Source organism: Rhea pennata, chromosome 3 (genome assembly GCF_028389875.1).
Source record: "Rhea pennata isolate bPtePen1 chromosome 3, bPtePen1.pri, whole genome shotgun sequence".
NCBI lineage: Eukaryota > Metazoa > Chordata > Aves > Rheiformes > Rheidae > Rhea > Rhea pennata.
Window position 1 is genome coordinate 111,681,846 of NC_084665.1, and position 27,336 is coordinate 111,709,181.

A 27,336-nucleotide genomic window follows, 5' to 3' on the forward strand; every position below is an offset into this window, starting at 1 on the left:
ACAAATCATAAATACGTTTTCTATCTTTGTGTCTAGCGTGATCCAGATAAGGAATCTGCAGTGAGGACTGTGTTTCAGTATGTTTTTTGCTTACATGCACAGGCATTTTTTTATTATTTATTTTGGAGGGAAGGGGGGAAGAGAGGAGAGGACAGCAAACCTTAACTAGAACCTGAGAAGTTCCTGTGTTAGCAAGATGAATTATGTGGGTATGTAGAAAGCAAAAGTGAATGACCTCTCTCTCTCTCTAACCAGACATGTAAGACAACTTACATTTTTATTACAATTCAAATTATGCTAAAATCATGTTGGAATAAGCTTTTCTATTAAGTTATTTTTGGATCATTTATTCTGTACTAAATTGATATTTTCCTTCTAAACATACAGTTTTAACACCATTTCCATTTGGGTAACTCAGTCCAAGCCTCTTCCACAATATGAAAGATCTTAAATATAAAAGATCCTAATTACTTCCTTCTGTCCTTACAAAATGAATTAGCAGTGAAAGCCATGTATAAATGTACAACTACCAGTTTTCAGGGTTTTTGAGGGTTATCAAGGAGGAAAAGCAAGTTGTGCTTTAACCTGTATAGAAAAAACCTAAATGTAAACTGGGAGTGATAAGCAGAGACCTAGCTCCTATTGTTGTTTTTGTTTGTTTTTGAGTTATGCTGAGGCTTACAAAACAGTCTAGAGAAAATGCCAGTGGGATTCCTTTGCGTGTATTTTAAGTACTTATACATGAGACCTTTGGATTTATTACCTACTGATAGCTTTAGCTTGGGAAGCCCTGAAGTGCACATTTCCACTATGGTAAACCTGAGCCTTTTTCTTTCTCCCCCTTGTTTTCTACTCTCTGTACATGCCTTACTACTTGGTCCTTTGCTGTTTGCAGATACCTTATGCATCATTTTGGCCACATACAGTTGGTGTGTTACAGTGCTTCCTGTCTCTGCAATAAACAGATGTGTTGTGCAGAAATCTGTTCGATATGCAAGAAACTACTCTTCAGTAGCATTACTATGTGGCAGTACTATTGCTGTGAAAGATCAGAACAAAAGTTGATGTTATGGGGTTAATGCATAAGCCCTTTGGATAGAGAGAAAATACTGTCTATCCATCTATAGAAGGAGAACAGAAGGAAAATATGCCCATGGGCAGTTAATGCGCTGTACACGTGCCCTCTAGCCTACCTGATGGTAGCCAGCTCATGCCTCTGTCCATGAGGCGTAAATAAACTGTGAGTTGCTCAAAGTTATGCAGCAAATTTGTGGCAATTTTTTTTTTCTCTCCTGGAGAAGGAAGGAAAATTCATCCCAAGCTAGTTCCCTGGATGGACAATCTGACCTTTCCTCTTTGGCTGTAGGGTACCTTGACTCGGTTAGCGTGTGCAGTAGAGGTGAGGCTTAAGAAGATGTGATGGGAAGAGGGCAGTGTTTGACGCAGGAGCAGCAACAGTATGTACAGGGAAGGAGAGGATAAAAGCTCTTAGAATGATCGGGACAAACAAGCAGTAGGAGTTGAAGAGCATAGGGAGAGAGAGGGACTTAAATATCTGAATCCTGAGTTGTCAGATTTGTCAGGTCAGAAGTTTGTTGTAAAATGTGTGCTGATAGGTGAAAGAAGGGATGGTTTCGAGAAGTTATTTGTATCATAAGAAACATCAGATGATACAAACGACTGATTATTTGGCTAGATGAGTAAAATCAAAAATGGGTAATAGATAACAGAAGGAAGAAAAGGTATGAGAATATGACAGTGTATGAAGAGAAACTGAGTAACTAGTGCTGTTGATTGTACTAGATAACGTTGGCAGGATGTGCAGAGTACACTGTATCAGGGCTTCATCAGCACTTCAGAGGAAAATACTTGTTTCTTGTTCTTGAATTCAGTCTTGCACAGGACTAAATTTAATTAGGCTTATTGTGAGGAATTCCTCCTGAAGGATGATGGTGCATGTGTGCATGCATGCAAACATGTGCCTCCCACCTCCTTTAACTGAGATAACTAAGGCCTCTGAAGGCCTTCAAACTCACTTGCCTTCCATTGACAATTATCTCTTGGAAAAGCTGCTTTTCCAGGCACCAACAATAAGGTGAGTATTTCAGGTAGGCAGAAACCTATCCTAGGGCTCTCCTTTTGCTCAGTCTAGTGTATCATACTGACCTGGTAAGAGAATTTATATACTATAGCATCTAATTCAAATCTACAGAATTTTCCTGTCCACTGAAGACTGGAAGGGGAATTCTGAGTCTTAAATGATGAGTTTTGTGATATAGTATTATAGAAGCGATTAGTTCTGCAGACAAGCAGTAGAACTATATATTCAAAACAATGCAGCATCCTATGCATTTAGATTATTTGTACATTTAGATTTTATTTGTTTTCTTGATGGCTTTAATCAGTGCAGAGAACTTTTCTATGAAGTTTCCCTCTTTCTATGAAATTTCCTTTTCTCTTGTACTCTGGCAATGTTTTCTTACTAGTCCTATTGACTACACATGCTGTGTTCATTCTTCTCCCTCTTAACATTGTCAGTGGAGGTGAACTCTTCAGAACAAGGAGAAATCCTGCCCTAATCTCTGAAGGGCAAAGCTGTGGCATAGAACTGAGAACCCACTATCCAAACCAAGCTTTGATAAATGCTATCTTTAACAAATATCTACCTGGAATTCAGTTGTTATTATTGAGCCACAGGAACAAAGGTAACTGTGGTGAGCTAACACTGTTTCTTCCTACTGTCATGAATGCTGTTTTTCAGGTGTAGGAATGTCTTCTAGGTACAGTTGTAGAGTACAAAGGGATGGTACTTGTACATGTGTTGTCTTACAGCTAGGATGTGAGCTGTTGTCATGATGCGAGCTCTGTTGGTATTAGGCAAGTGAGATAATAAGAGGATTTTGTGGTGGGGAGATGTTTGTTTTTCTTCATTTAAGTACTCTGCTCCTTCATCTGAGACATCTGAAGTGTTATGCAAATACAGCACTGAGTATTTTGCCATAACACTAAGCACACATGTTGCTACAGAGTTACAAGGTAAAAGACTATTTTTATCCCCTTTTAACTATGGGAGCAGAGAGACTTGCTCAGCTGTTTTCTTCAAGCATCACAGAGCTGGAACCAGGACAGAGTCATGGGACTGTACTCCCCTTGCTCCTCTTTCTACTTTTTGAATAATTTGATATAGCTTTGAATATGGTTTATACCTTTGAGCTTCCAAGACTTTTATCTTCCCTCCCTCCCCCCCTTTAACAGAGGGGAAAAAACCCACGGAGCTAAAGCTTTGGGCTTTATTTGTTATTTGGGCTTTGTGTAAACATAGCTGTTCTAAGAGAGCAAACTGTCAAGAAGAAAATCCTTGTGGTATGTTAAAGTTTCGAACTGCTCCTTGCCAACTTATTGTTGTGCAGGCTGCTCAAAGGGCATGCTAATTCATCAGTTCCTGTAATCAGGGAGGAGGGAAAGAATAGGAGGAAGTGAGAACAGGGTAAGGATGGGGAAGAGAAAAATCAAAAACTAGGAAAATGGTGGAGGGCATGGAAGAAAAAGAAGCAGATGTTTTTGAGTGGACCACTTACTGGTTTCTGGAAAACAATAATAAAATGTTAACTGAGAGCACAGGGAAAGTGTCTGTGTCCTTATTACTCTTGCCATCCTAAGCTAGAAAGCAGTGAGCAACTTCTCCTGCCGGTTGGCATGCGGAGTTTGTTGCAGCTGAGTTTCATGGTTGTGTTGCAGTTATCTTTGGTTAAGACCAGTCTTTTTTTAGGTTGGTCTCACCTTACCTCATCTTAAGACCTCTTGGAAGTGTTGAAGTCTGATCAAGCCACTCTAGGCCTTTTTTTTTTTTTTTTTTTTTTTTTTTTTTTTTTTTTTTTGTGAGGATGTTGGGACCAGCAAGAGGGTGGAAATCAATCTCAGATATAAGATATTTTAAATGCAGTGTCTGCGTGAAGGTAAATACTGGGTCACTAGTAAGCAGTAGAGCTGCTGTCCGTACAGCCTGCTGAACTTAAAGAACAAGACAGCACACCTGGAATCCACGACTAATGGGAACGTAGAAATCTAGGAGTCAAGTGAATATCTGGAGCAGGATTTACGACAGCAAATTGTATTAAAAACTAGGTAAGATGAATCCTGTGCCTTTTCTGCCATAGCACTGAGTACACTGAGGTCCTAATCTATGATGGACACAGACACCTAAATATATGCTAGTTATTTCCAGGCATTTGGAAGCTGAGTTTTTGAAGTTTGTCATGAGCTGCTGTGATTTAGCCATAGCTAAACTCTAGCTGCATTGGTACCCATGATTTTGATATTTTAACGAAGGTAGTGAATACAAGTTACAGAAAACCCTGTAAACATGAAAACTTAGTAACATGTTTCCTTTCTGTTAGTAGGAGCAAAATCTGAAAACATTCAGTCAGTAAAATGAGTTTGACTGTTTCTGATTTGGTCTTTTAGATATCCAAAAAAGTGAAATCAACAGGATGTTTCTCTTTCACTCTGTCTCTTGGCTGTTGCCGACACTTTCTTAAGCATCTGCTGAAAGGCTTATTCATGTCATAACTCCATTCAGGAATGATTACATCACTTTTGTTGTATTCAGTGGTCAGTGAAAAAAGATTGTTTTGTTCTGAGGTCTTGTTCTTTTTTTGCTGATGATGCCAATGTTAAATCGTTTAAATCTCTATGCTTGATCTCAGAGGTCTGTTTTTCTCAAACTAATATCTCAATCATATTGTATTTCTAGTTTGTTGAAATCTGTGGAGAAGAACAGTGTATGCTGTGCCACTCTTGGTATGTAGAAAATCCTTACACCCTAGACTCTAGATGCACTTCATTTCTTCCTGAAGTATTTATGGAGTTTAAACACTTTAACTCTTAAGGATTTAACCTTTGTTCTTCCACACTTTGAGATGGGCTTAGTGGTTGCCACTAATAAGTGTGCAATTCATAGACTGTGACTTGGTCTTAGTTTTAGTGTTCAAAAGCAGCAATTCATTGTATTAAACTGGTATTGGAAACTGGCTGAAATTACTGGGAGTTTGGAATTTGGGTTTAGTGGGTTCTTGACTCTTCAGGCCAACGGATGACATGGGCAGTCTCATTCTGTCCATTCTGAAATGTCTGTGTTGCAACCACATTGGTTGAGAGCCAGGCAACAAATACCTATGCTACAGCGTCCAGGCTTTTCTGCAGCCTGAAGAGGAAGATTTTTCTACTTGAAGATAAAAGTAGATTCTTTTAAAGCTTAGAGCATCTTGGCTTAGTGGCTTCAAATAGTCTTACGGGCTTTTTTGCTCTGGTTGCTGAAACAGTGTCCTGAGGTGAAGTGAGGGCCTGGAGCCCCACAGCTAGTCAATGGGATGGTGCAGAAATTTCCCAAGCTGTTGCCTGAGGTGCTCTGCTGCTCTGGCTCCTAGAATCTCTTGAATAGCAAACATCAGCTAGATATAGACTTTAAGCATCATTCCTTGTTATTACCATCTTCCCCCCTTTTCTTTATCACTGTGTACTAGAGCGCTTATGACTTTTTCCAACCTCTCAAGAGAAGTAAAACAAAACAAAAACAACAAAAAAAGCCCTCCTGTCATAATCAGGTGTTCAACAAAAACTTTGAACCTCCAACTCACTGATTGTCCTAAAAGCGATCTAGTAGGTTGCACTCATGGTGCAATACCTGAGCACCTGTCAGTAGCATCGTTCAATAGTGGCATGAAAAAGCTCCAATATGCTGTTAATTTTCTTTTTTTGTTTCTTGGGCATTGGAATTCCTGAAATGTAACTCTATAAAAAGAGTTTATGCCTGTATATATGTAGGTGTGTAATGCTGTTATATAAGTTGAGGAGATAAGGAGAAGAAACATAGTGTTTGAAGGAGAAGACGGCTAGTCATAGGATGGACCTAGGTTCTTGAAGAGTTCATTTCACAGTTTGAGGTCAACTCTTGAGAGTGCCAGTTTCTCACATGCCTCCATTGGTCAGGAAGTTGAAGTTACTGACAGTACTTGAAGTCCCACAGCTCTTAGGTAGCTTTCTATCCAGGGCCCAGGCCATGGGCTAACTTGAAGGTAACAACAGAGATGGTGAGTTCAAAGTTGATGGGTAGCTGATCTAAAGAATAGAGGCCAGGTCTGTGGAGCTCATGATAGATAAGATTTGCTATGGTGGTCTGCATAAGCTGAAGTTTCTTATCATAGAATCAGTAAGGACTTCTGGAGATCATCTAGTCCAACCCCCCCCCTCCCCCCCGCCCCCCCGCTCAAGTAGGGTCACCTAGAGCATGTTAGACAGGGTTGCATCCAGGAGGGCCTTGAAGATCTCCAGAGAAGGAGACTCCACAACCTTTCTGGGCAACCTATGCCAGTACTCCGTCACTCTCACAGGGAAGAAATTCCCCCTCATGTTCAGGCGGAATCTGTTGAAAGCAATTATGTCATAGTATATCATATTGCTGAATTACTTTTGGATGACAAAATCCCGCTTTACTGGCTGGGATTGTTGAAGATTCAAAGGATGAGAAATACCTGCTGGACTTCAACAGTGGATTTTTGGATCAGGTTTATGAGGGAGCCTTAAACAGATAGGCATTTGAGGAACCCAAGGAACCCAACGAAGTGTAGGCTTGTGAAGGCTTAAGAAGTGTATTCTTAAACATATAAATACCTATGTAAATCCAGTATTTTGTGCATTAGTTTGCCTGACATCTAACAGACAGGATTATACTACTTTACCTCCCAAGTAGTTCTTTGAAGATACTGAGACAGAAAGATAAGTCAGTGATAGGAACCATTAAGTAACTGAGTAATAGGTGAGTTACTAAGTCTGCCTGTCAACTTTTATAAGCATAAAATCTATTTAGTGGATGAACTTATTCTTTATTTTATATGGGGGTTTTTAAATGACCTTATTAGAAAGCCCATGCTACAGGGGCATAGTGGAAATTAGTAACATTAGCAAAAAGTGCTTACTGATTAGAGTGAATGTTGTCATTAGGCTTCTTCTGTATTTCCCTAGCTATATAATTTTACTTAGAAACCCTGGAAAAGCCCAGAAACTAAGCGAATGGCATCAAGTTTGAACTCTGTTAGAGGGAAGCAAGTTTGAGTGGCAGGAGCCTCACTGAACGCCCTCAGCCACAAACTTCAGTCATATAAACAGTCCTCCGCTAACTTGAGCTGTCAACTCACATGCACTGTGGGCTGCAACTATGGCTATATTGTAAGCCTCAGAATTGTTTAAATTACTGTGGATCAAAATTACTGACTTTATAGATGTGACAGCCAGTGCCATTTGCAGAGTGCAATATAGTGTTGTGCAGGTGGATCTGCTTTAAAAATGGGCATTTTTTTTTCCTTTTATATAAGCAAAATATTTGAAGAAACTGTAGAGATGGCTTTCTGTAGCAAGTGTGTTTGATTTCTTTTTTGGAAGTAATGTAGCCTGGATTATTTAACTATAACTACTTTGACAAAGAGGGACAATAGGAATGAAAACCAATTTTTAATCCCATTTAAATGGAATTCCTTTGATCACTTTTCTTTGCTTTCTGAAAGAGGTGCTTTCCGTAGTATGTCAGCAAATGTAGCCTTAAATTATGAAAACACCTTAAAGCAGGTGACTTGAGCTGCACGTGATTAACTACCTGTCTTGGAGGAAAGGACTCTGAAGCCCTTGTTCAGTGTTTGATTTGAGAAATGAAATTCACTTTTGTTGTAAAACTAAACTAGGTTCTGCTGCAAACTGTAACAAGATTTGCTTCAGGAAATTGGCCTGTTAGTCAAAGCACACTGTGTACAACAAATTCAAGTGTATTTTCTAGCCACTTCTTACTCACCTAGCTAGTCATATATCAATGCAGTGTTAGCTTAATGCAATTTGACTTTACAGTGCCATAGTTGCAATAAAAAAATCATACTCTTTTATAATTTCTTGAACTTGCATGGAACAAAAAAATCACATTATTTCTGTTTTCACCTCATACTTTTTTCAACTGTCAGGAGCCTGGGAGGAAAGAAAGGATGGTTCTATCCTTGATTTATCAAGGACCAGTCTGCTAATTTTTTCTTACTTATCTGTGTACATAAGCCAAAACTTAAGTGGGTTACAACCCAGCATTCCAGTTTATCTTCATGTTAAGACTTAAGTTGTTAATTGTTGTATGGAAATAATAAAAGGTTCCTTTTCCCTCTCTTTCCATCTTCTATAATGCATAACAGTTATATTTTAAATAAATTAACATATTGTTCCAACAACAAAACTTTAGTCACCTTCATCTCTTTGTGCAATGGTTCCTTTTTATGTGCACATGGAGAACACGTGCATTTGCAGAATTATATAGTCAGCCTGCTGATTTTGTATGAAAAGATAGTGCTGAATAAACTTACATAAGCTATTTCCTATGATTCCTATTCCCAGCTTTCACTGGGATGCTGCTCTAGAAATTATGCCATATTGTCATATTTTGCAAATTCTCTGTGCTCTGAGAAGTTTAATGCTTGTGTATTCCAGTACAGGAATATGCAACAGATGTATTCACTCTGCTGAGAAGTGGTAGATGTTCTGTGATATTTTCCTGCAGGCTAGTTGACAGACCTCTGCTCTCTTCCTTGAATGCCATCAGTGGCAACAGGTATTTCTTTACTTTGCTAGTGAATGCAATATTTCATTACTAAAACCAAAGACCATCTTAAACTAGATTTAGTAAGTAATTCAGGTTGTAACAAATCTGTATATATGACTTCTATAGACTGAAGTGGAAAGTGTAAAATGAAACAATGTTGTCTTCTGTTCATACTCCACTTGAAATAGTGACATACTTTTTTTTTTTTTTTTTTTTTAAGAAAATATTATGGGAACATGGGTCTTGTTTTCTATGATGGTGTGTGATAAGTTCTTGTTAGTAGTTTAGGAAGCAACTACATATTTATTTATATATTTTAATGTTCACCTATGAATTCAGGCAGGTAATCAGCTTCTGCTGTATATGTTGCGATCTCAGCAGAAGGTAAGTTTGGCAAGAAGGGTGAGCATAAAGAGGTAGTGCTGCCTGCTCCTGTTTGTACCTGGAAATCTGCTTTTGCTTTCTGTTATCATTGCTGGGTTGGAGCCACTGGCTACATACTGACTTTGGGTAGGCAGTTTCTGCTGGCCTTTGAGATGCTATTTTGAAAGCAATTAAACTTTACTGAGATGAGAAGACAAAGGAAGAGAAGTGTTTCGAAACAAGATGTTACTGCAGTGCTAGTATCTTGATCTGATTGCCTACAAGTATATCCCTGATTTAATTTGATCCCTCTTCATTGTTCATCTAGTTTCTTTTGCTTGTTGCCACAAGCAGCACACTATAATGTGCAATAAACTAGGCAGGACAAGTAAAGAATACTCAGATTAATAGAAAGAGGACTAGTTTTAGTGATTTTGATCACTGCTTCTCATGAACTTTTTTGTGAACATTGAATTAGTTTGCAAGGAGAGACTTGTTTTTAGCGTATTTTTGTGTTAAAAGATAAAGCAGAGGTAATTTACAGTAAGGTGGTCTAATATCCTTAATCTTGGCCTTTAATTCACATCACAATGTCAGACTTCCATGAAGTCCTTTCTGAGACTGCTAAGCATGTCTCATATGGTGACTGGGAGAAGTTATTCATGAGTAGTTCCTCAGGTCTATTTCATATGTTTCCTTTGAAAGAGTGTTGAATTAGTGTGGCGGTTTTCAGTGGAGGTGACCCAGAACACTGCTGGAAATCTTGTATAGCATTTCCCTTCTCCCTTTTTTTCTCCCTGATGCCTGCACTACAAATATGATTTAGCACTGCTTTGTTGGTGTCCTGTATGTACCTTTTAAAGAGCATTTTCTAATAGGTTAGACTGAATGGAGAGCTCACATAATATTTTCACTTTGTTTCAGAGAGTTTATAGGGACCTTGGTGGAGTCATGTCCAAAATGAATTGAATATCAAAGACTCAGACATTTCTGTGAACTCTCAATGCGATTTGTTCGGGGCAAAAAGCCCTCTTTTCTTTGAATGTCTGCGTAAGCCTAGTCTGAAAGGCATATAAGTCATGATATTTGTTGCAGTTCTAGAGGTCTTAAGAAGTTCACGAAAGTAACTTAGGTGTAAGCAGGGCAAGTTCTGAAAGTGCCAATAAAAGAAAACTGTAACCACAGTTGATGTAGTCACAGTCTCTATGGGGAAGATGGAGAACCAGCATATCTTGGTAGGGAAAGAGTAGGGAGGGAGATGATGACCCTTTAGCAGTCTTTGGTTATGGATCTCCTACTTTTAAAAGGTTGGTGTCATTGTGGCAAAACAATACTAATACAGTATTAAGACTGGATATACTACAGAAATTACCCTAGATGCATGTATGTGTATATAACTTGTACAGTAGTCTTCTTTTGTGGCAATACAGATGTTCTGCACCGGATGGTCATTTGGCAACTCTCCATCTGACCCCTAAGCCCTAATGTCTAGTATACAACATGGTTCTATCTTATTGCAGTCTTGAGGGTGATATATAGGTATATAGCATCTGGTATTAAATAAAGCTTACATTTATGTTTGCATTTGCCTCAGTTGTTTCAGCAACAAAGCTGTGCCGTCAGCATATAGCTGCAGTCATGAGAAAACTGCAGGCTAGGAAATTCTGAGGATATGCATATTCATCATTCTTTCTAAAATTAACCTAGCAAAACTGATCAATGTGCCAGGCTCTTAGTAACAAAAACATCTGTCTGCTTTGGCCAGTTGCAGTATCATCAGGCTGGAGAAATGGCATAATAGATGCTTGATTCATGAAGGATACTCTAAATCTGGCCTGGGTGGAAGGTGAGAACTTTAAGCAATATATTTTAAGGAATGGTTAATCAATATGTGTGAAAAATAGATAATAACTAGTGGGAAAAATGGCCAAAATTGGGAGTGAGATATTTAGTGTGTAAAGTTAGTCTGTGACTTAATTTTTCCTGCTTGCTCTCTACATACTTTATCAGTGTATTACATCCTTTTCCTTCTGCTTTCATCTTTCCGTGTGCATACGGTATCAGGCAGGAGTGCATAGCCTAGTGCATATGCTGATAACTGTCAGATTAGCCATCACTGGTTGTATTTATTTCCAAATAGCTAACAGGCAGCAGCTAACAATGTTTGCAGTATACAAAAATATAGAGTATCAACATAAGGAGGTGATGAAGTAATACTCTGTTTATTTCAGACTGGTCTGCAATGACTACAGCAAGATATAGGCCTACGTGGGACTTGGTACTTGACCCATTAGTGTCCTGCAAGCTCTGCCTTGGTGAATATCCTGTGGAGCAGATGACAACGATAGCACAATGCCAATGCATCTTCTGTACCCTGGTGAGTTTGCTTTTTAATGTATAAATTTTGAAGTCAAAATTGGGCATTGCTTTTATGCATTTTTCTGTTGAGTGAATTTCACCCTGAAGTGTCGATGCTATAGTTCTTATACCATCAGGACTCCTGTAATAAGTGCTGTCCTCACTCACACATTCTCAGTAAAACTTGACTCTTATATCCCAGCACAAGAAAGGAGAGTGAAGTAGAGGCTCACTGGCAGGTGGGGGGGGGGGGAGGGAAGAGGGGAGGGGTTACCTGCAACACCAGGCATGAGAGCAAGGTGTGTTGTAGCACCCTGTCTCTAATAGCCAGGAGCAGAGGGCTGTCCTGTATTGACTTTCTTATCAGCTGGTTTAGATTTGGGGCAGGGAAGGGACTGCTTTTTTATTTTAGCATCAAGTCTCTTTGGAACAGAGCCATGCATTCATCTAACTAGAAAATCATCTGATATATCATGGGTTCTAATTTCATCATGTAATAATTATATTAACATAAGTCTTCACTGCCATATTGCACAAATACCTACCTAGAATAAAAGAGAATCTTGACAGTCCAGTATAAAATACTGTGTTTGTACATAAATGTATTATGAGGTTAATTCTTACTACTCAACAATACAGGAATTGTTAATCTTTTCTAAGCTTCCATGATAGTGATTTGATATGGACAATTTATAAACAGAGAAACAGAAGTAGTAGTTTTCTAGCTCTAAAGGATGTATTGGAATGATAATGTTAGACCCTTTAATTTAGCAATGGCTGTAGGTACACAGAAAACCTTGTAATGATTCCTCAGCAGTGCAAAAATGGCACTAATGCCAAGAAGAATGCAATTCTAGGATGTATTGTGCTCAAAGATTTTAACACCATATCATGAATTCTTGAAAAATTATACATAGTGTGCAGACATGGTCATGTGATTTAACTGAAAGTCCTTTTCAATGGATCTTCCTGCTTCCTCATCAGTGTTCAAGAGCAAGGCTTTAGTGGTTTTACTTATTCTCCCCCCCCCCCTTTGAACTGTTACCTGATTTTCATAATTTTTTTGATGATAGTTATTGACAAGATACAGAACAGACAGCTCCTTTTTGTTGCTTATTGAAAACAACAAAAAGAAGCACTGCAAAGAGCTTGGTGCCCCATGCATGTAGTATTCTAAAAACTGTAAGTTGTCACAGCCTTCTTAACCTTGATGTTGCATAAGGAGAGAGGAGGTGGGCACATGTGCAAGTAAACAGAAATGGTCCATTACAAACACTCTGTCCAGTTGCAAAATAAGTATTGCTTCATTACACACATTGAAAGAATTACTTGCTCAAGCATGGAAAAGTGTGTGAAATAATAGGCTTCATGGAAAAACAGAATCACTGGCTTTATGAAAACCGCTCTTCACTGAACAATGGATAGTTCTAGTATTTATAACTGGGCTTTCCATGTCTGATCTTCCTTTTCTTCCTGATAGAATGCTGTTACTTACTGCCCTTGTGATCCCTCGGGAATAGAAAGCCTTGATAGCCTGTTCTTATGACCCAGTGTAGGTAAACTTACCATAGTGACATTGGCTTCTTGTATCAAGGTATTTTCAGCTGGAATCATCAGTCCAATTTTACCACCTGTAAGTATAGGTGGCAAACTTGTTTGAATAATTCATTCAGCTTTATCCTCTTTAAGAAAAACAACAGACGCTGCCTACCTAAAGAGTTATAGGAGCTTCACTCCAGTGATGTCTGAGTGTACTGAAAAATGTATTTACTCTAAAGCTATCCTGTGAAACAACAGGGAAAATACTAATCTCACTTTTCCTGATGGGGAAAGAAATAAGAACTTGTTACAGTAATCCTAAAGGACAGACTATAAATCTATGGCTAGCTTCTGGAAGTCATCACTGCAATCCTCAGTATTTGGTTGTGTTTTGTAAACATCAAATAAAAGTATTGAAAATTAGGAGGAGGAAAAAAAAATCCATTTTACTCAACTTTGGACAGACTCTAAACACAGTGGATTTGCTGATCTACAGTTAGTTATACTAGGATGAACAGAAATACACTTGGAGAAATGTTTGGCCTTCTACATTTAGTTCTTGATAAACCCATGTATTTTGTTCTGGCTTTTTGCTTTTATGTAGATGATCTAAGATGAAAGATGGCTTCTGCAGAGTGATAATGAGAAAAGAAAGCTGTTGTTACAAGTGTGAAAACTGTTTTTGCTGCAGCTCGTGCTCCTAGCTCTAGCTGTTCCCTCTAACCCACAGCAAGCTGAGACAATGTTAGGATGTATTACGAAGAGATCTCGAGTGCAGTGCTGCAGGTGCGTAGGCAGAACTTAGATCAATATGCAAATTTTTCAGTCCTGCAATACTTGTCTGCAAGTCTTCAATCCTTCATAACCGTAGAAGTGCTATGGCAAAGATCTTATGCAAAGATCTCACTTATGCAATAACACAGCATTGCTGTTCAGAAAGGTAGAATGGGAGCACAGTTTCCTTTGCTATAGGCAGAGCTGCGCAGGAGCTGAACACAGCAGGCTGCCACTCCTTTGCTGGTAAGGCGAAGACACTACAGTTTCCTATCACTTTGCCAGTTGGGGCTCTTAAAACCCATAATGGAGTATTGCGCTACTGTTATGGCTGTTAATGCACGCACGATGCTGTGAGCGCCCTTTAGGCTTTGTACGTGTTGTCCGTTGAGTAATCCAACAACAGATATATTCCTAATGTGCCAGAGGAACAAAAGTCTAGAGAGCAAAGGAAAACAAGCTTTCTGCTATTTGGGTGTTTTTGTGGGTGTTGTGTTTTGTTTTTTTTTTTTTAGTGTTTTTCCCCACCCCCGATGTTGTTAGGGGGCAAACTAACATCTTTGTCCTCCTGCAAGCTGATTTGTGTCAACAACAGAGGCAATGATTTTGGACCAGAATGGTTCAGTGTTTGTTTTATTAAATCATTTTCTTCCGATTAAAAATCAGGACACAGTAGGTGGCTGATAGCCTTTAAGATGGGGAATCAGTTAGCATTTGCTTGCCCCAAGAGGAGCATGTGGGTTTGAGTTCCCCAGCCCTGCTTGCACATGTTCCTGTAAAGGCCTTTACGGTGATCCTCCTCTTACAAAATGAAAGAGCAAGACAAACTGAGAGAATCACTTGTTTAATTTTGTTAATTACTGCACCAAAATTTTTCAGTTATTACTTAGCTTTTGCTTGCTTCAGGTGTAGGAGGACAAAGCTACTTTCAGTCCATAATGTGAAATTCTGACCCTTTTATGATTGTAACTAAAGCTACAACAGGTTTTTTTTTTCAGCTAGTGTTCTTGCATTAAAATCAGCTGGTTAATGCTGAAACAGAGTATGTCTGTGTGTCTCATAACTTGTATGGTAATATCACTGCTCTTTAGGACAAAGGCTAAACTCCTCTTGACTTTGCTTTACGTTAACTTGAATGGAGCAGCACCATTTTTATGCAGTACTGATCACTCTGTTCCCTGAATATTTATTGCTTACCTTTCTCAAATTCAAAAAGGAAATCAGCCAGGTAGGCTGTTCAGGCAAGCAGATGTCTATGATTTGGGTCTCTGGATATTCTGTCACAGCTATCATTAGACCCTAAAATCAGAACTGCTGCATCTGCCTGACTGTATAACTTTCCACACACACACCTGCCCATCTAATTCCACTCATTCACCTAACTGAACTTTGGTGCAGGCTGAAGACCTGAAGGAAAGGGAAGACCCTGCCCTGAGCAAGGTAAACATTGGTAAGCTACCTGTAACTGGCAACAGATGATGATATATATATATATTTTTTTTTTTTTTTTTCCTTGTCATGATTGACTGGAAGCAAACAGAACTTTGTTGGCCTTTGAGTCAAAAGGCAGGAAAAAAAGATTTAATTACCTTGTTCTCCTTCCTCCCAAATGAGGGAGCATTTGCTTCTGCCTCTCCAGGGTAAGGCAGGCCCAGAACGATGTGGAGGCAAGCTAGCGAGCTCGGCTGCCTTTCCTTTGGCACTGTTTCCCCCCTGCTTGCCAAGGAAAACCTGCTGTAGCAGGAGGTCTCTGTGCTGGGGGGTAGCACCAGGCTGAGGCCAGGCCAGGCTGTCCACCCTCTCTGCCAAGAGGAGCTGCCCTGCTCATTTTGAAACACAAGGAAGGGGAGGAGTTAAATGATATGTGAGTTTTTACAAAGCTCTACATTTTGGTAGCTGTGTCTTCCTGTTTCCCATTAGCTTTGGTAAAGCTTAGAGCTTGCTACTTGTGCTCATTTCCCTCTAAATCTTAACAGAAAGCTGATACCAATCTTAACGTATGATATGTCAGTAGAGGTTTTGTGGTTAGAGGTCACTACATGTTTGTACAGCAGCTCACATGGCTGTCTGGGTCCTGGCTGGTCTCCTAGGGGCTATGACAACAAAATTCACTGCTTAAATAATAAACTGGCCTATTCATAGGGTAATTCGTTTGCAGATGGCAGTTGCACAATCCTGAGTGGAATTCGGGCTTCATCCAGGACAGCTCTCCCTCTGCTGTGGTGTTGCTAAAGGAGATTAACAAAAGTTGTCTTCATCTGGATGTTGTGAAAATTATTTCATTGTTTCCCTAATGTTTTGCTTGTGCCCTTTGTTTGCTGCACGTGTATTGTTCTCCCACTTGAACATATTCATTCTATTCTGAAATAAAAACTTTTCTTAAATGACCATATAAGGGAAAACGATTTTTTTTTCCCTACTGCATACATAGAAACACATGCAGGAAACTTTTAAAGTAAGCTGCTTGTCCTCATTTATTCACAGCTGCAACTGATAGATTATGAGACTAGAGGAATAAAAATCTGACATGTAGAAAACATTTATCTGTACATTCACTTGAAGATGGCATGATATCTGTGAACTGCAACATATTATCGCTGTCTTTTTCAGCCATTTGCTGGCTGGCTGTTGACAGGCCTGATGGGAAAGGAAGCTTCTTTGAAGGAGAGATTGCTTATTCATCTATGTATTTTATATTACACTTGCTTACACTTATATATAGCCCTTCCAAGGAACAGTTCAAAGGATAGACATTTCCTTTCTTTTTCTCTATTAAGACATTTAACTAGAAATAGGCTTTTTTTTTTTTCCAAGTTCATTTAGTTCCTATCAATTGCTGTGTCCCAAAGGATTTTAGCCTTACTCTTACAACACTTCTCATGCTAAAAAACACAGCAGAGCTCCTTACTTTAAGGAACAGCTCACACTGAACATGTATGTACCATCAAGGATGTTCATCACTTCTTGTCTCACCTAGATCATTTGTCAGTTGATGGACAGATGTGTTTGAGCTGGCACAATTGTCCTCTGGCGCAGTACTGTGATGCAGAGGCTTTGGAAGCTGCACCAAAGCAGAGGGATGCTGCAGCCCCTTCCTCGTGTGAATACCTGCTTTGGGAGTTGTCTGCATCATTTGAGTGTGCTGTCAAAAAGCTTTTGGACAATGCCCAAGCAGCAACCTGCTCTACTGCCTACAGGATAAATCAACAGTTCTGTCTCTCTAACCACAGCGGTGCTCTTAATGGGCGAGTCTATGCCCTTGTCAGGCCGCTGCCTCGTTCCAATCCTGTGGTTGCACCAGCTCATGGGATCACAGACTCATAGATGAGGCTGTCTTTAAAACTGTGGAAAGGATGCTCAGTTGGTTTGTCTAAAGAACGTCACTAGACCTCCTCCTTGGCCAGTGACATGGAAGCACATGGACACCACTAACCTGGTACCTAGGTGGAAGACAATGGGGCCAGACTAGTGCCACACATACAGGTTGTGGTGGTCTTAAATCACTTCCCACTTTGGAAAACTTTAACACCTGTGATGTTACCCCAACTGTTACACCCAGTTCTACTGAGGTGGCTTTTCCAGTGCATGTCATCTTGCCAACTGCACAGGGGTGCAGATGCTAGAGATTTTTTCTAGTTGCATAGTTCTGGAGAGCCTTAATGATTTGTATACCTGGGTAGCATGATTATTGTCCCAGCAGCAAATGAGAGGATCTAAAGATCAGCCATGTATATGAATATTCTGTATTATTGCTTTGATATAGTAGATTTAAAGTAACACATGTCAAAGTAAGTGACTGTTTCCTCATATTATATATTCTTGAGGATGATCAATCAGTTGCAGGAATAATAAAAATTACGATTGTGATAGTGAAGATTTCTTTGAAGGTAGACTTTTGTTTCCGAGAAATTCTCTATAGAAGTGGAAGTGATTTATTAAACCTCAAAGTAGAATTGCTAAGCATCTGTCTGCTCTATATCTGTCCATGAAATCTAGGTGGTCGGTGAGGTTGAATGTTTTGTGTTCATAGATTTAATCAGTAACAACTGACAATGTCTAATAAAGAAAAAAAATCATTTCTACAGTTATATCTGTGCTGATTGCTTTGATAGACATTTTGCAGCAAGTTGTTGGTCAGCCGAGTCAGTGATACTAAGAAGCAGCATAACCAGACTGTAGATGTGCAGTAGAGGATTGCATACTCTGCAATGTAAGAGTACTTCAAAGTTGAGCCTGTGATTAAACACGAACAGAGGTTTGGGCAGGATTATAATTACTGTTTTTCACAAGAAGTCTGTATAGTAGACTTAAAAAGCTTAAAAATTATCTTTTATAAAGAAATCTCTGTTGTTGCTGTTGTTCATCTTGCATGCTTTTTCATGTTTCAAGACTGCCGCTAGAACTTGACAAAGTATATTTTCTCTTTCCATGAAAAATTAAGATTTAAAAAAAGTGATTTTGTTTCATCCAGATGAACATTCCTGTTAGATTCAGAAGGATTCACAAAAATCTAAAATAACTTAACAACCAGTTATTTATGCCTACAGCACTAATCAGGAATATGGAAGCCCAGGCTGAAAACCTTTCTTTGCATTCCTCTCTTCTCTAAAGAATACTCTATCTATAAGTTATTATTTATTTTAAAGGAATTGTTCCTCTTGGGGTCATTCAGCTTTGTTCAAAGAAAGTCTTTTTCTAGAAAAAAAATGATGTTTTATTTCGGGGAATATTCTTGAGCTCAGCATGAAATTTTCTGTCTGTACTGGAGGGCAGGAAATACTATTCCAAGAATATTAGGCTTCAGCTGAGATATGGACACCCAAATTAATCTCGCTGATTTATTTATAGCAAGTAACTTTTACGCAGGGATGCACACTCGCAGTGAGTATTGTGCATTACATTATGGACAATGCTATCTACCAATGTAAATACTTATTCACCAAAATGACTGCAGAATTGGCTTTGGTACTTCTTGGAAACTTGTCTACCCAGAGCCATGGAATAAGCTTGGTATTATTATGTCTTCTACGAGGAAAAGTACCACCTTTTCAATATTCATTTTTGAGGAATACCAAGTAAAATACTTGACATGCAGAACAAAGTTGCAAATTCTATCAAAAGTAGTTGCTGCAATATATTTTTTCATGCTTCTTATTCATCTGTGTAGGCTCATCATGTGAATTTTGAGCTTTGACTGAGTAGTCTTTTGACAAAAAAAAGCTGCTCATAGACCAAGCTAGACCTGTAGCAGCTGCAAGACAGTGTTAAACAAGTGCTGCTCACTCATTATCCTGTCCTATTTCTTTCATGCCCAGGATGTAAGGCCAAAAGGCATCATTACATTAATTTAGCCTGATGTCTTTTGTAATGTAGACCATAAAATATCAGCTGGCACATACTGACTCTTCTTGTGGTTGAAATCAAGCATTTATATGTATATTTGTGTATGTATATATATGTGCATATATATACACACATATACATGTTTAAATGATCATCTAATCCTGATGTACAGATGATACAGGATTTCCTTTTCCCCTCAATATTTCTGTTTCCATGTTAACTATCATCTTACTTGGAAATGTTTTCTTTCTCAGTTTGAGCTTTTCTTACTGTATTATTTTTTCAGTTCCCTCTTTGCATTAAGACTTAGGCCTGCTAATTAGGTCCACAAAGCATGTCAGCACTCGCGTCTGTCTCTGAAGTGGGATGCAAGACCTTTAATGATTGTTTGCCTAAGGCAAAGGGTTATTTTTCTGACTAATACCTGTGCGAAAGAGTAACTGCCTTTGTCTACCTTGACTATTTCCCCTTTATTAAGTGCATTTTTAGAAAGTTATTCTTTCACTTTTTAAAAATATGATGAAGCTTCTCTGCTCCCCTCCCCACTGTTTTTTTTTTTTTTTTTTCTTGATTTTTATCAGTAGGGGAGTTTTTAAAATGCTTTAGCAATGCAGCATGTGATGATTTTCCTGAAGTGTATTTAGTTTTGGGATGAACTGTGGGCTGGTGCCAGCACTCAGATACATTTAAAGTTTTAAACAATAAATTAAATGATACAGTGATGATATTGTGTCTGCAATCCTGTCATGCTTTTGGCATTTCCAAAGGCTGACCCTGTGTAAATTTCCCATATGACATGGTACTTGCATCTGCAGCTTTAGTGCAGTCAGGAATCTGCATTTTGACAAAACTCATTTATTAGTTGCTAAGAAAATAATAAAAGATTTTTTTTCTTGCCTGCCTGAATCTCAAATAAAAGGTGACATCTCAAAAAGTCATTCTCAGTGTCCTGCAAACTTAGAAATAACATGTTCTTAACAATAAATATGTTGGAATATTTCAAAATAATAACTGTTCTCTTTTTTTTTTTTTTTTAAGTGAAGGCTTTCACTGAAAATGTCTTCAAATGTTTTTAACTATAGTTGTAGTATGTTGCTAAATTAACTTAGAGACCACGTGAGCACTTTATTCTGTCAAAATAAAGGGCAACAAAATTTTGCCATGCTTGGAAACAATGAAATTCAGATTCTTTCTTATGAATAATGATGCTTTGAATTTGGGTTTGGGTGTCAGAAGAAACAAGTTGAAGCATCATTACCATAAATAGGCAGAGTTGTTGTTAAAATTCTCCTTAAAAAAAAAAAAAAAAAAAAAAAGTCAGACATCTGAATTCTCTATGTGAAGATTTTGCTGTGGGCTATGCAGGTTTGTCAGGGTTAAATGTAGCAGAATAATATTGTGCATTATTGCTTAGAAACTAGGCAAAAAGCAACAGTTCTGATCCTCATAGATGAGGGTACCTGTACTGTAGGTTAGAGGATATTTCAGTCTTTACCATGTCAGACAAAGTGCTGTTCAGCTGTAAAGTGATGGAGCGTCAATGGTCCTTACAAATATGCCTTTTCCTGTAGCACAATCCTTGGTGGACAGAGATTAGAAGGCCAATTAATCTTGCTGAGCTTTATATATTTAGCCTAAGTTAGGCAGCTTCAGAAGGCAAGTCGTTCCTTTATTAGCCACCTATCTTTAGGGGAAAAAAGCATTCCTAATTTGCACACAAAACTTTTAGTAAACCCCTTTTGAGCAGGGCTCTCAATTAGGTCCCTGTAGTGGAAGGGACCTGGGCCAAAGCTCCTCGAAATGGATGTGCTCCTCCCCTCTGTCTTGGGGACAGAGGATTGCAGTAGGATTTCAGGTCAAATTGTTGGATTACTGGGTGAAACAAAAAGTCTTCCAGGCTCCAGCTTGGAAGAAAGGGCAGAAGGAATGTGCAGGAAGAGAACAGAGCAGAAGGGTGCAGGGAGCACATGTACACCACTGCACGGGGAAGCGCAGGGGGAAATGCGAGTCCAGTGCTCGGAGGAACTAACCTGTCTGTTTTGGCTGACCTTGCGCTTTCAGGGTTGGTATAAAGCCATTGGGGCATGTGAGATGCCTTGACTTACAGCTTAAAATAGGATATGCAATGTTTTGCTTTCTTTAGCTTTTGTCTAACAGAAATTACAAATTTTACATGATAAAGTTTTCTTGGGGTTCATTGTTTAACGTTCGTATATAATAGCGTATTGCAAGCATGTTTCAATTAAAAAATTACAAAATTGTTAAATATAAAATGAATTTTAAAGTACAAATATTTTTGTAGTTAAGGAATTCAAACCATTTAACACTTTTCTGGAGAGACCCTTAAAAAAAAAAAAAAAAAAGAAAAGAAAACACTTTTCTCCTGAGTCATTTGATGTGCTTAAAGAAAGGACATCTGACAGAAATCCAGCCACTACAAATGCCTGTTCACCTGTTGCAACTGCAAAATAAAACACAGAAATTTGTGTAAAGAATGTCATAAACTGACATGTTTTACTTTTGGATTGGGAAAGGAGTAGCATTGTATGCATGGTTTGTTACTATAGCTCCACTAATGACTGCAAACTTGTACGCTTAGTTTTCTGTTCTTGCTGGCCATGTGTTACCTTATTATTCCAGGTAACGATTGTCAGAGTGCAGAAATGGAATGCAAACCTGAAAGTAAAGAAAATGTTTTCTAAATTCAAAAAATCTCGGCTTTCACAGTTAACCTCTTACAATTTACTTAATTCAGTCTAAAGAGTTAATTTTTGGAAGCACCAAGTGTGACTCAGGCTTCATTGTTTTAGGCTATGTGGATAAACAGAAATGAGCAGAATAACTACAGTTATTTTTTGTCAAGTTAAGAGCATCTACAACTAAATGTGACACACTTCAATAGCATATAGTTACTTAATTACTGAAACAGATTTTTTTTTTTTAATAAGAGAACAAGTAGACTTGAGTAAAAAACATTAACATGGATAACCCAACATAGAGAAGTGTCCATTACACAAAGAATAAAAATGCTTAGTATATTAGTTTAAGGGGCTGTGTTCAACAGGGTATCTTTGCTGCCTTATCTCAATCTATTTCAGCCATTAGAGATCTAATTTCAGCTCCTCTGTTCTCTGAGAAGAATTATATAATAAACTTTATTTTGAAAGTTGTTTTGGGTGATTTCATAGAATCAGTAAGGTTGGAAGGGACCTCTGGAGATCATCTAGTCCAACCTCCCTGCCCAGCAGGTCACCTAGAGCATGTTAGACAGGGTTGCATCCAGGCAGGATTTACATTCAAAATGCTTGTATTTTTTCCTTCATACCAAGTAGTCCTTTATTGCTTAGATGGAAAGGCTATGAAGATATTTTCTTCCAGGAGGGGGAACACAGCAGATGTGAGAAAATGAGAAACATCATCCTTCTGGAAAAATAGTTTATTTTTTTTAATAATTTTTTTCATAATGTATAACTGGGTAACTGTGTTGTTTTGTTTGCATACTGGTGCTTTATGACATTTGTAGTACTGCAGCTAGTTCAGAATTTTTGAAGAGAAGTATCATGTCTCATGTCCTTTCTCAAGAGAAGCCTCAGATACCAGATGCTTCAGATTCTTCCATTTCTGCTTGAGGAATCTCTGGAGCTAGGAGTCTTGAGCTGTCAGGATGTTTTATCCTCTGCCTAATTTATAGTGCTATTTCATGGCCTCGAGACAGCCCCTCTGTTCCCAGAGTACAGCAGAAGTAGTACAGGGCTGATTTTGAGGAGGTACGGGCCAATGACATAGCAGTGTAAGGGAGATGCCTTGGACATAGCACATGGCAGGCATGAACACCATTTCTTGGAGGATGTGAGCAAAGGGAAACAAGTCTAATAGACTTTGGCAATTCTCCCAAATAGGTAGAGGAGGAGAATTGCCAAATTAATGATTGATGATGGTAAAGCTCATTCAGCTTGAAAAGTACTTTCTATAAGTGCTAAGCAGCATCATTAAAAAAGCATGCGTTTTGATTTTAGTGCACAACTGGCATCTGCAAATAAAGAGGGAAGGGAAGAGCCAACAGTGTCATTAGGCAAGGCTAATACTTCAATGCAGCTGACACCACAGCTTGCCAAGGCATCCAACCTAGAACCTTGTCCTTGCAGAGCTCAGCCTGATGTGCTCCTGAGCTCCACCACTCAGTCCCAGAGCTCTAACCTGGAAGTCAGGCCATCTTCTCCTGAGTGAAGGAGAAGTCTTTATTAAATTCATACTGTCAAAGAGGAGGATGTAGACCATAACTCATCATGCTTTTGCATGCAAAACTTCTAAAGATATCAATAGCCAGTCTGTTTTTCTTCAACAAGCACTTGTCTCTGAGTAGGAGACACAGGGAAGAATAATCTGACAGAAATGATGTGATGGGATACGCTACCACTAGCAGAGCTATATACTGCAGCAGCAGAAACTATGTGGGCAGGAAGTGAAGATTTTGTGGCAATTGAGGTGTAAGAGGTAAAAACTAAAATAAAATGTTAAGATAGGTGATAAATTCTCTGAAAGGAGCAGAACAGACATGTTAAGAAACAGAACAAAAAGAGAAGAGGCTGAACAAGCAGACTCTAAATCTGGACCTTAGCAAATATAAGCAACATCCAAAGAGTTAGGCTTGAATGAAGGGCCTATTAGATGGTGTGACTGGAGTAAAGAGGTGGCTTTGTGCTGTGAACTGCAGTTAGGCATGCTGGAATCTGCAAAAGTGATGCAGCCCTTTGCCTTTCCACACTGATTAAAGGTTGGTGACGTGTTTGAAAATTCTGTCATAAAATGGTATTCGAGGTCTACATTTTGCCCACTTGCTGCAGAGTGTATAATCCCTCTTGCTTCCGATCCAACAGTGTGCCAAACTTGCTTTGTATCCTCATTTCACTCCAGTGCTGGTCTAATCTTAGTTTCTGTTCTGCATATCTGGTAACTGGGAGTTGGGGGATCTATTTTCCATAATTTTCTCCCATTTGTTGTTGCCGTTTGAGCCCTTGGGAGTCCCGCAAGCAGGATGAGAAGTTCATAGGGTGATCTCTAGAAAATAGTCCTGCATTTTTCTTCTCTGTAGTGTAAGGTTGATGAAGTTCTGTGGGATATGGAGAGAAAAGGATTTCTCTCTCTTTCTCCATCTCTCCCTTCACCTCTCCAGCAGACAGCTGCAGCCTGCAGCTGAATGGGGTAGGGGCCCTGGTGACAAAGAATGCAGAAAACGCAGAGTTACTGAATGCCTTCTTTGCCAGTCTTTACTGCTAAGGGTAGCCCTCAGGAATCCCACAGCCTGGAGACAAGACAGAAAGTCCAAAGAAAGGAAGACTTTCCCTTGGTCGAGGAGGATCAGGTTAGAGATCTTTTAGGCAAACTTGACATCCACAAATCCATGGGCCCAGATGGGATGCACCCATGGGTACTGAGGGAGCTGGTGGATGTTGTTGCTACACCACTCTCCATCATCTTCGAAAGGTTGAGGAGAATTGGAGAGGTACCTGAGGACTGGGAGAAAACCAGTGTCACTGCAGTCTTCAAGAAGGGCAAGGAGGAGGACGCAGGCAACTACAGGCTAGTCAGCTTCACCTCCATCCTTGGAAAGGTAATGGAACAGCTCGTTCTGGTTCTCATCTCCAAGCATATGGAGGAAAAGAACGTGATCAGGAGCAGTCAGCGTGGAATCACCAAGGGGAAATCCTGCTTAACCAACCTGATAGCCTTCTCTGATGGAATGACTGGCTGGGTGGATGAGAGGACAGCAGTGGATGTTGTCTGCCTTGACTTAAGCAAAGCTTTTGACACTGTCTCCCATAACATCCTGCTAGGTAAGCTCAGGAAGTGCAGGCTAGAAGAGTGGACAGTGATACGGACTGAGAACTGGCTGAAAGGCAGAGCTCAGAGGGTTGTGATCAGGGCCACAGAGCCTAGTTGGAGGCCTATAGCTAGCGGTGTAGCTTACTGGGTCCCATCCTGTTCAACTTATCCATCAGTGACCTGGATGAAGGAACGGAATGCCTCCTCAGCAAGTTTGCTGATGATACCAAGCTGGAAGGAGTGGCTAATATAGCTGAGAGCTGTGCTGCCATTCAGAGAGACCTGGACAGGCTGCAGAGATGGGCAGAGAGGAACCTCCTGAGGTTCAACAAGGGCAAGTGCAGAGTCCTGCACCTAGGGAGAAATAACCGTAGGCACCATTACAGGCTGGGGGCTGACCTTCTGGAGAGCAGCTCTGCAGAGAAGGACCTGGGAGGACCTGGTGAACAACAAGTTAACCGTGAGCCAGCAACGTGCCCTTGTGGCCAAGAAGTCCAGTGGTCTCCTGGGGTGCATTAGGAAGAGTGTTGCCAGCAGGTCGAGGGAGGTGATCCTGCCCCTCTACTCAGCCCTGGTGAGGCCCTGGTGAGTACTGCATCCAGTTCTGGGCTCCCCAGTACAACAGAGACATGGAGCTACTGGAGAGAGTCCAGCATAGGGCTACAAAGATGATCAGAGGACTGAAGCATGTCTCCTATGAGGAAAGGCTGCGAGAGCTAGGCCTGTTTAGCCTGGAGAAGAGAAGACTGAGAGGGGATCTTACCAATATCTATAAATATCTTAAAGGAGGGTATCAAGAGGATGGGACTGGACTCTTTGCAGTGGTGCCAAGCGACAGGACAAGAGGCAGTGGACGCAAACTGAAACACAGGAAGTTCTGCCTGAATATAAGAAAGAACTTCTTTACTGTGAGAGTGACAGAGTGCTGGCACAGGTTGCCCAGAGAGGTTGTGGAGTCTCCTTCTCTGGAGATATTTAAAATCGGCCTGGACACAATCCTGTCTAACATGCTCTAGGTGACCCTGCTTGAGCAGGGAGGTTGGATTAGATGATCTCTAGAGGTCCCTTCCAACCTCAGCTATTCTGTGATTCTGTGAGTAGAGGAGGATGAGTAGAAAGCCAAGGGTGGATGGATAGCAGCCTCCATATACGCCATTGCTGCAATAAAAAGTCAACGTTATCAGGCCAAGCAAATCAATGCTAGTAAAATATATTGTCTTCTCTACTTGACGCTGCTTGCTCTTCAGAAGTGATAGAATTTGGTCTTAATTTGACCTTGGTCTAAATATCCACCTTTCTTCTTTGTCTTATTGACAGCCATACTGTGCACAAGTGTGTTACGTGCCACATTTTCAGTTATGACTTGGCTAAAATGCTATGGTTGCTATGGGAGGAAAGCATTTGTATCAACAATGTTTATTATTCAGTCCCCATGGAAACTGTAGTTCTGGGAGTCCTAATTCTCTCTCTCTCTCTCTTTTTTTTTTTTTTTTTTTTCCATCCTATGGAAGAGAAAATATCTTTATCCATGAAGGAAAAATAGTTATTTTCCCAAAATAAAAGCAAGAAACACTCCCATTTGCTTTTTGTCGTTCTTGACTGATGTCTGGTTATGGGTAGTTACTGCTTGCTAAGCTATGTTGGGGTTTCCAGTCACATAAAGATTTTTGGAGAGCAGTTAATCTAATTTCATCTTGTTATTTTTCTAGCTCCCAATTTAATTGGTCTCTTTTCCCCATTTTTATTTTTTAATATTTTCTACATTTTTTTTCAAATTGAGGGAGAGGTATTTGATGAACACACCCAGGAAATGAACTTGCTGTTTGCTATTTGAGAGTATAACCTTGACTAAGCCTGTAAGTATGCTCCACTGTTGTAAATGGGGCACAATGTCTGTTTTCTAAAAGAGATTTAAGTTCCTCGGATTTTCAAATTAAAATTATTAAAATATTGAGTGTTTTATTCTTGGTGGAGCAATTAACTCAATCTTTGGCTTTCTTGCAGTGCCTAAAACAGTATGTGGAGCTTTTGATCAAAGAAGGTCTAGAAACAGCAATTAGTTGCCCTGATGCTGCCTGCCCAAAGCGAGGTCATCTACAAGAAAATGAGGTATGTTTTTATTACAATTTTTCTCCCCTTCCCCTACCTTCCTTAATGTTCAAATGTGTCTTGCTCACTCATTGCTGACAATGTATGCTTTTAATGATTCGGTAAAGGTTAAATATTTTGTCTCTATTTATTGAAAATGCATTAGATTATGCTATTCTTAATTGGAAATTTGCCTTTTCCTTCCTTCAACAGATTGAGTGCATGGTTGCATCAGAAATCATGCAAAGATACAAGAAGCTACAGTTTGAAAGAGGTAACGTATACTATCCTGTGTACTGTTGTGGGAACAGGATCACTCCAGAACAATCCTAAAACTCAAAATCTAGTCCTGTGCATGTTCAAGCAGTAGTGTTGTGCATTAATTATTTCATCATCAAAAAAGAAAAGCTTAAATTCTTTCT

General features: G+C 39.5%; 1 protein-coding gene across 4 annotated transcripts in view; it reads left to right on the forward strand.

The window, feature by feature from the left end:
- Positions 1-27,336, forward strand: part of RNF144A (ring finger protein 144A) — a 58,159-nt gene that overhangs the window by 22,174 nt on the left and 8,649 nt on the right. For all 4 annotated transcript variants that reach the window (XM_062573003.1, XM_062573004.1, XM_062572999.1 and 1 more), the window contains 3 exons: positions 11,221-11,366; positions 26,831-26,935; positions 27,128-27,188. In XM_062573003.1, the coding sequence (XP_062428987.1) occupies positions 11,232-11,366; positions 26,831-26,935; positions 27,128-27,188 (301 nt within the window). In that variant the 5' untranslated portion in view covers positions 11,221-11,231. The remainder of the gene's footprint in view (positions 1-11,220; positions 11,367-26,830; positions 26,936-27,127; positions 27,189-27,336) is intronic.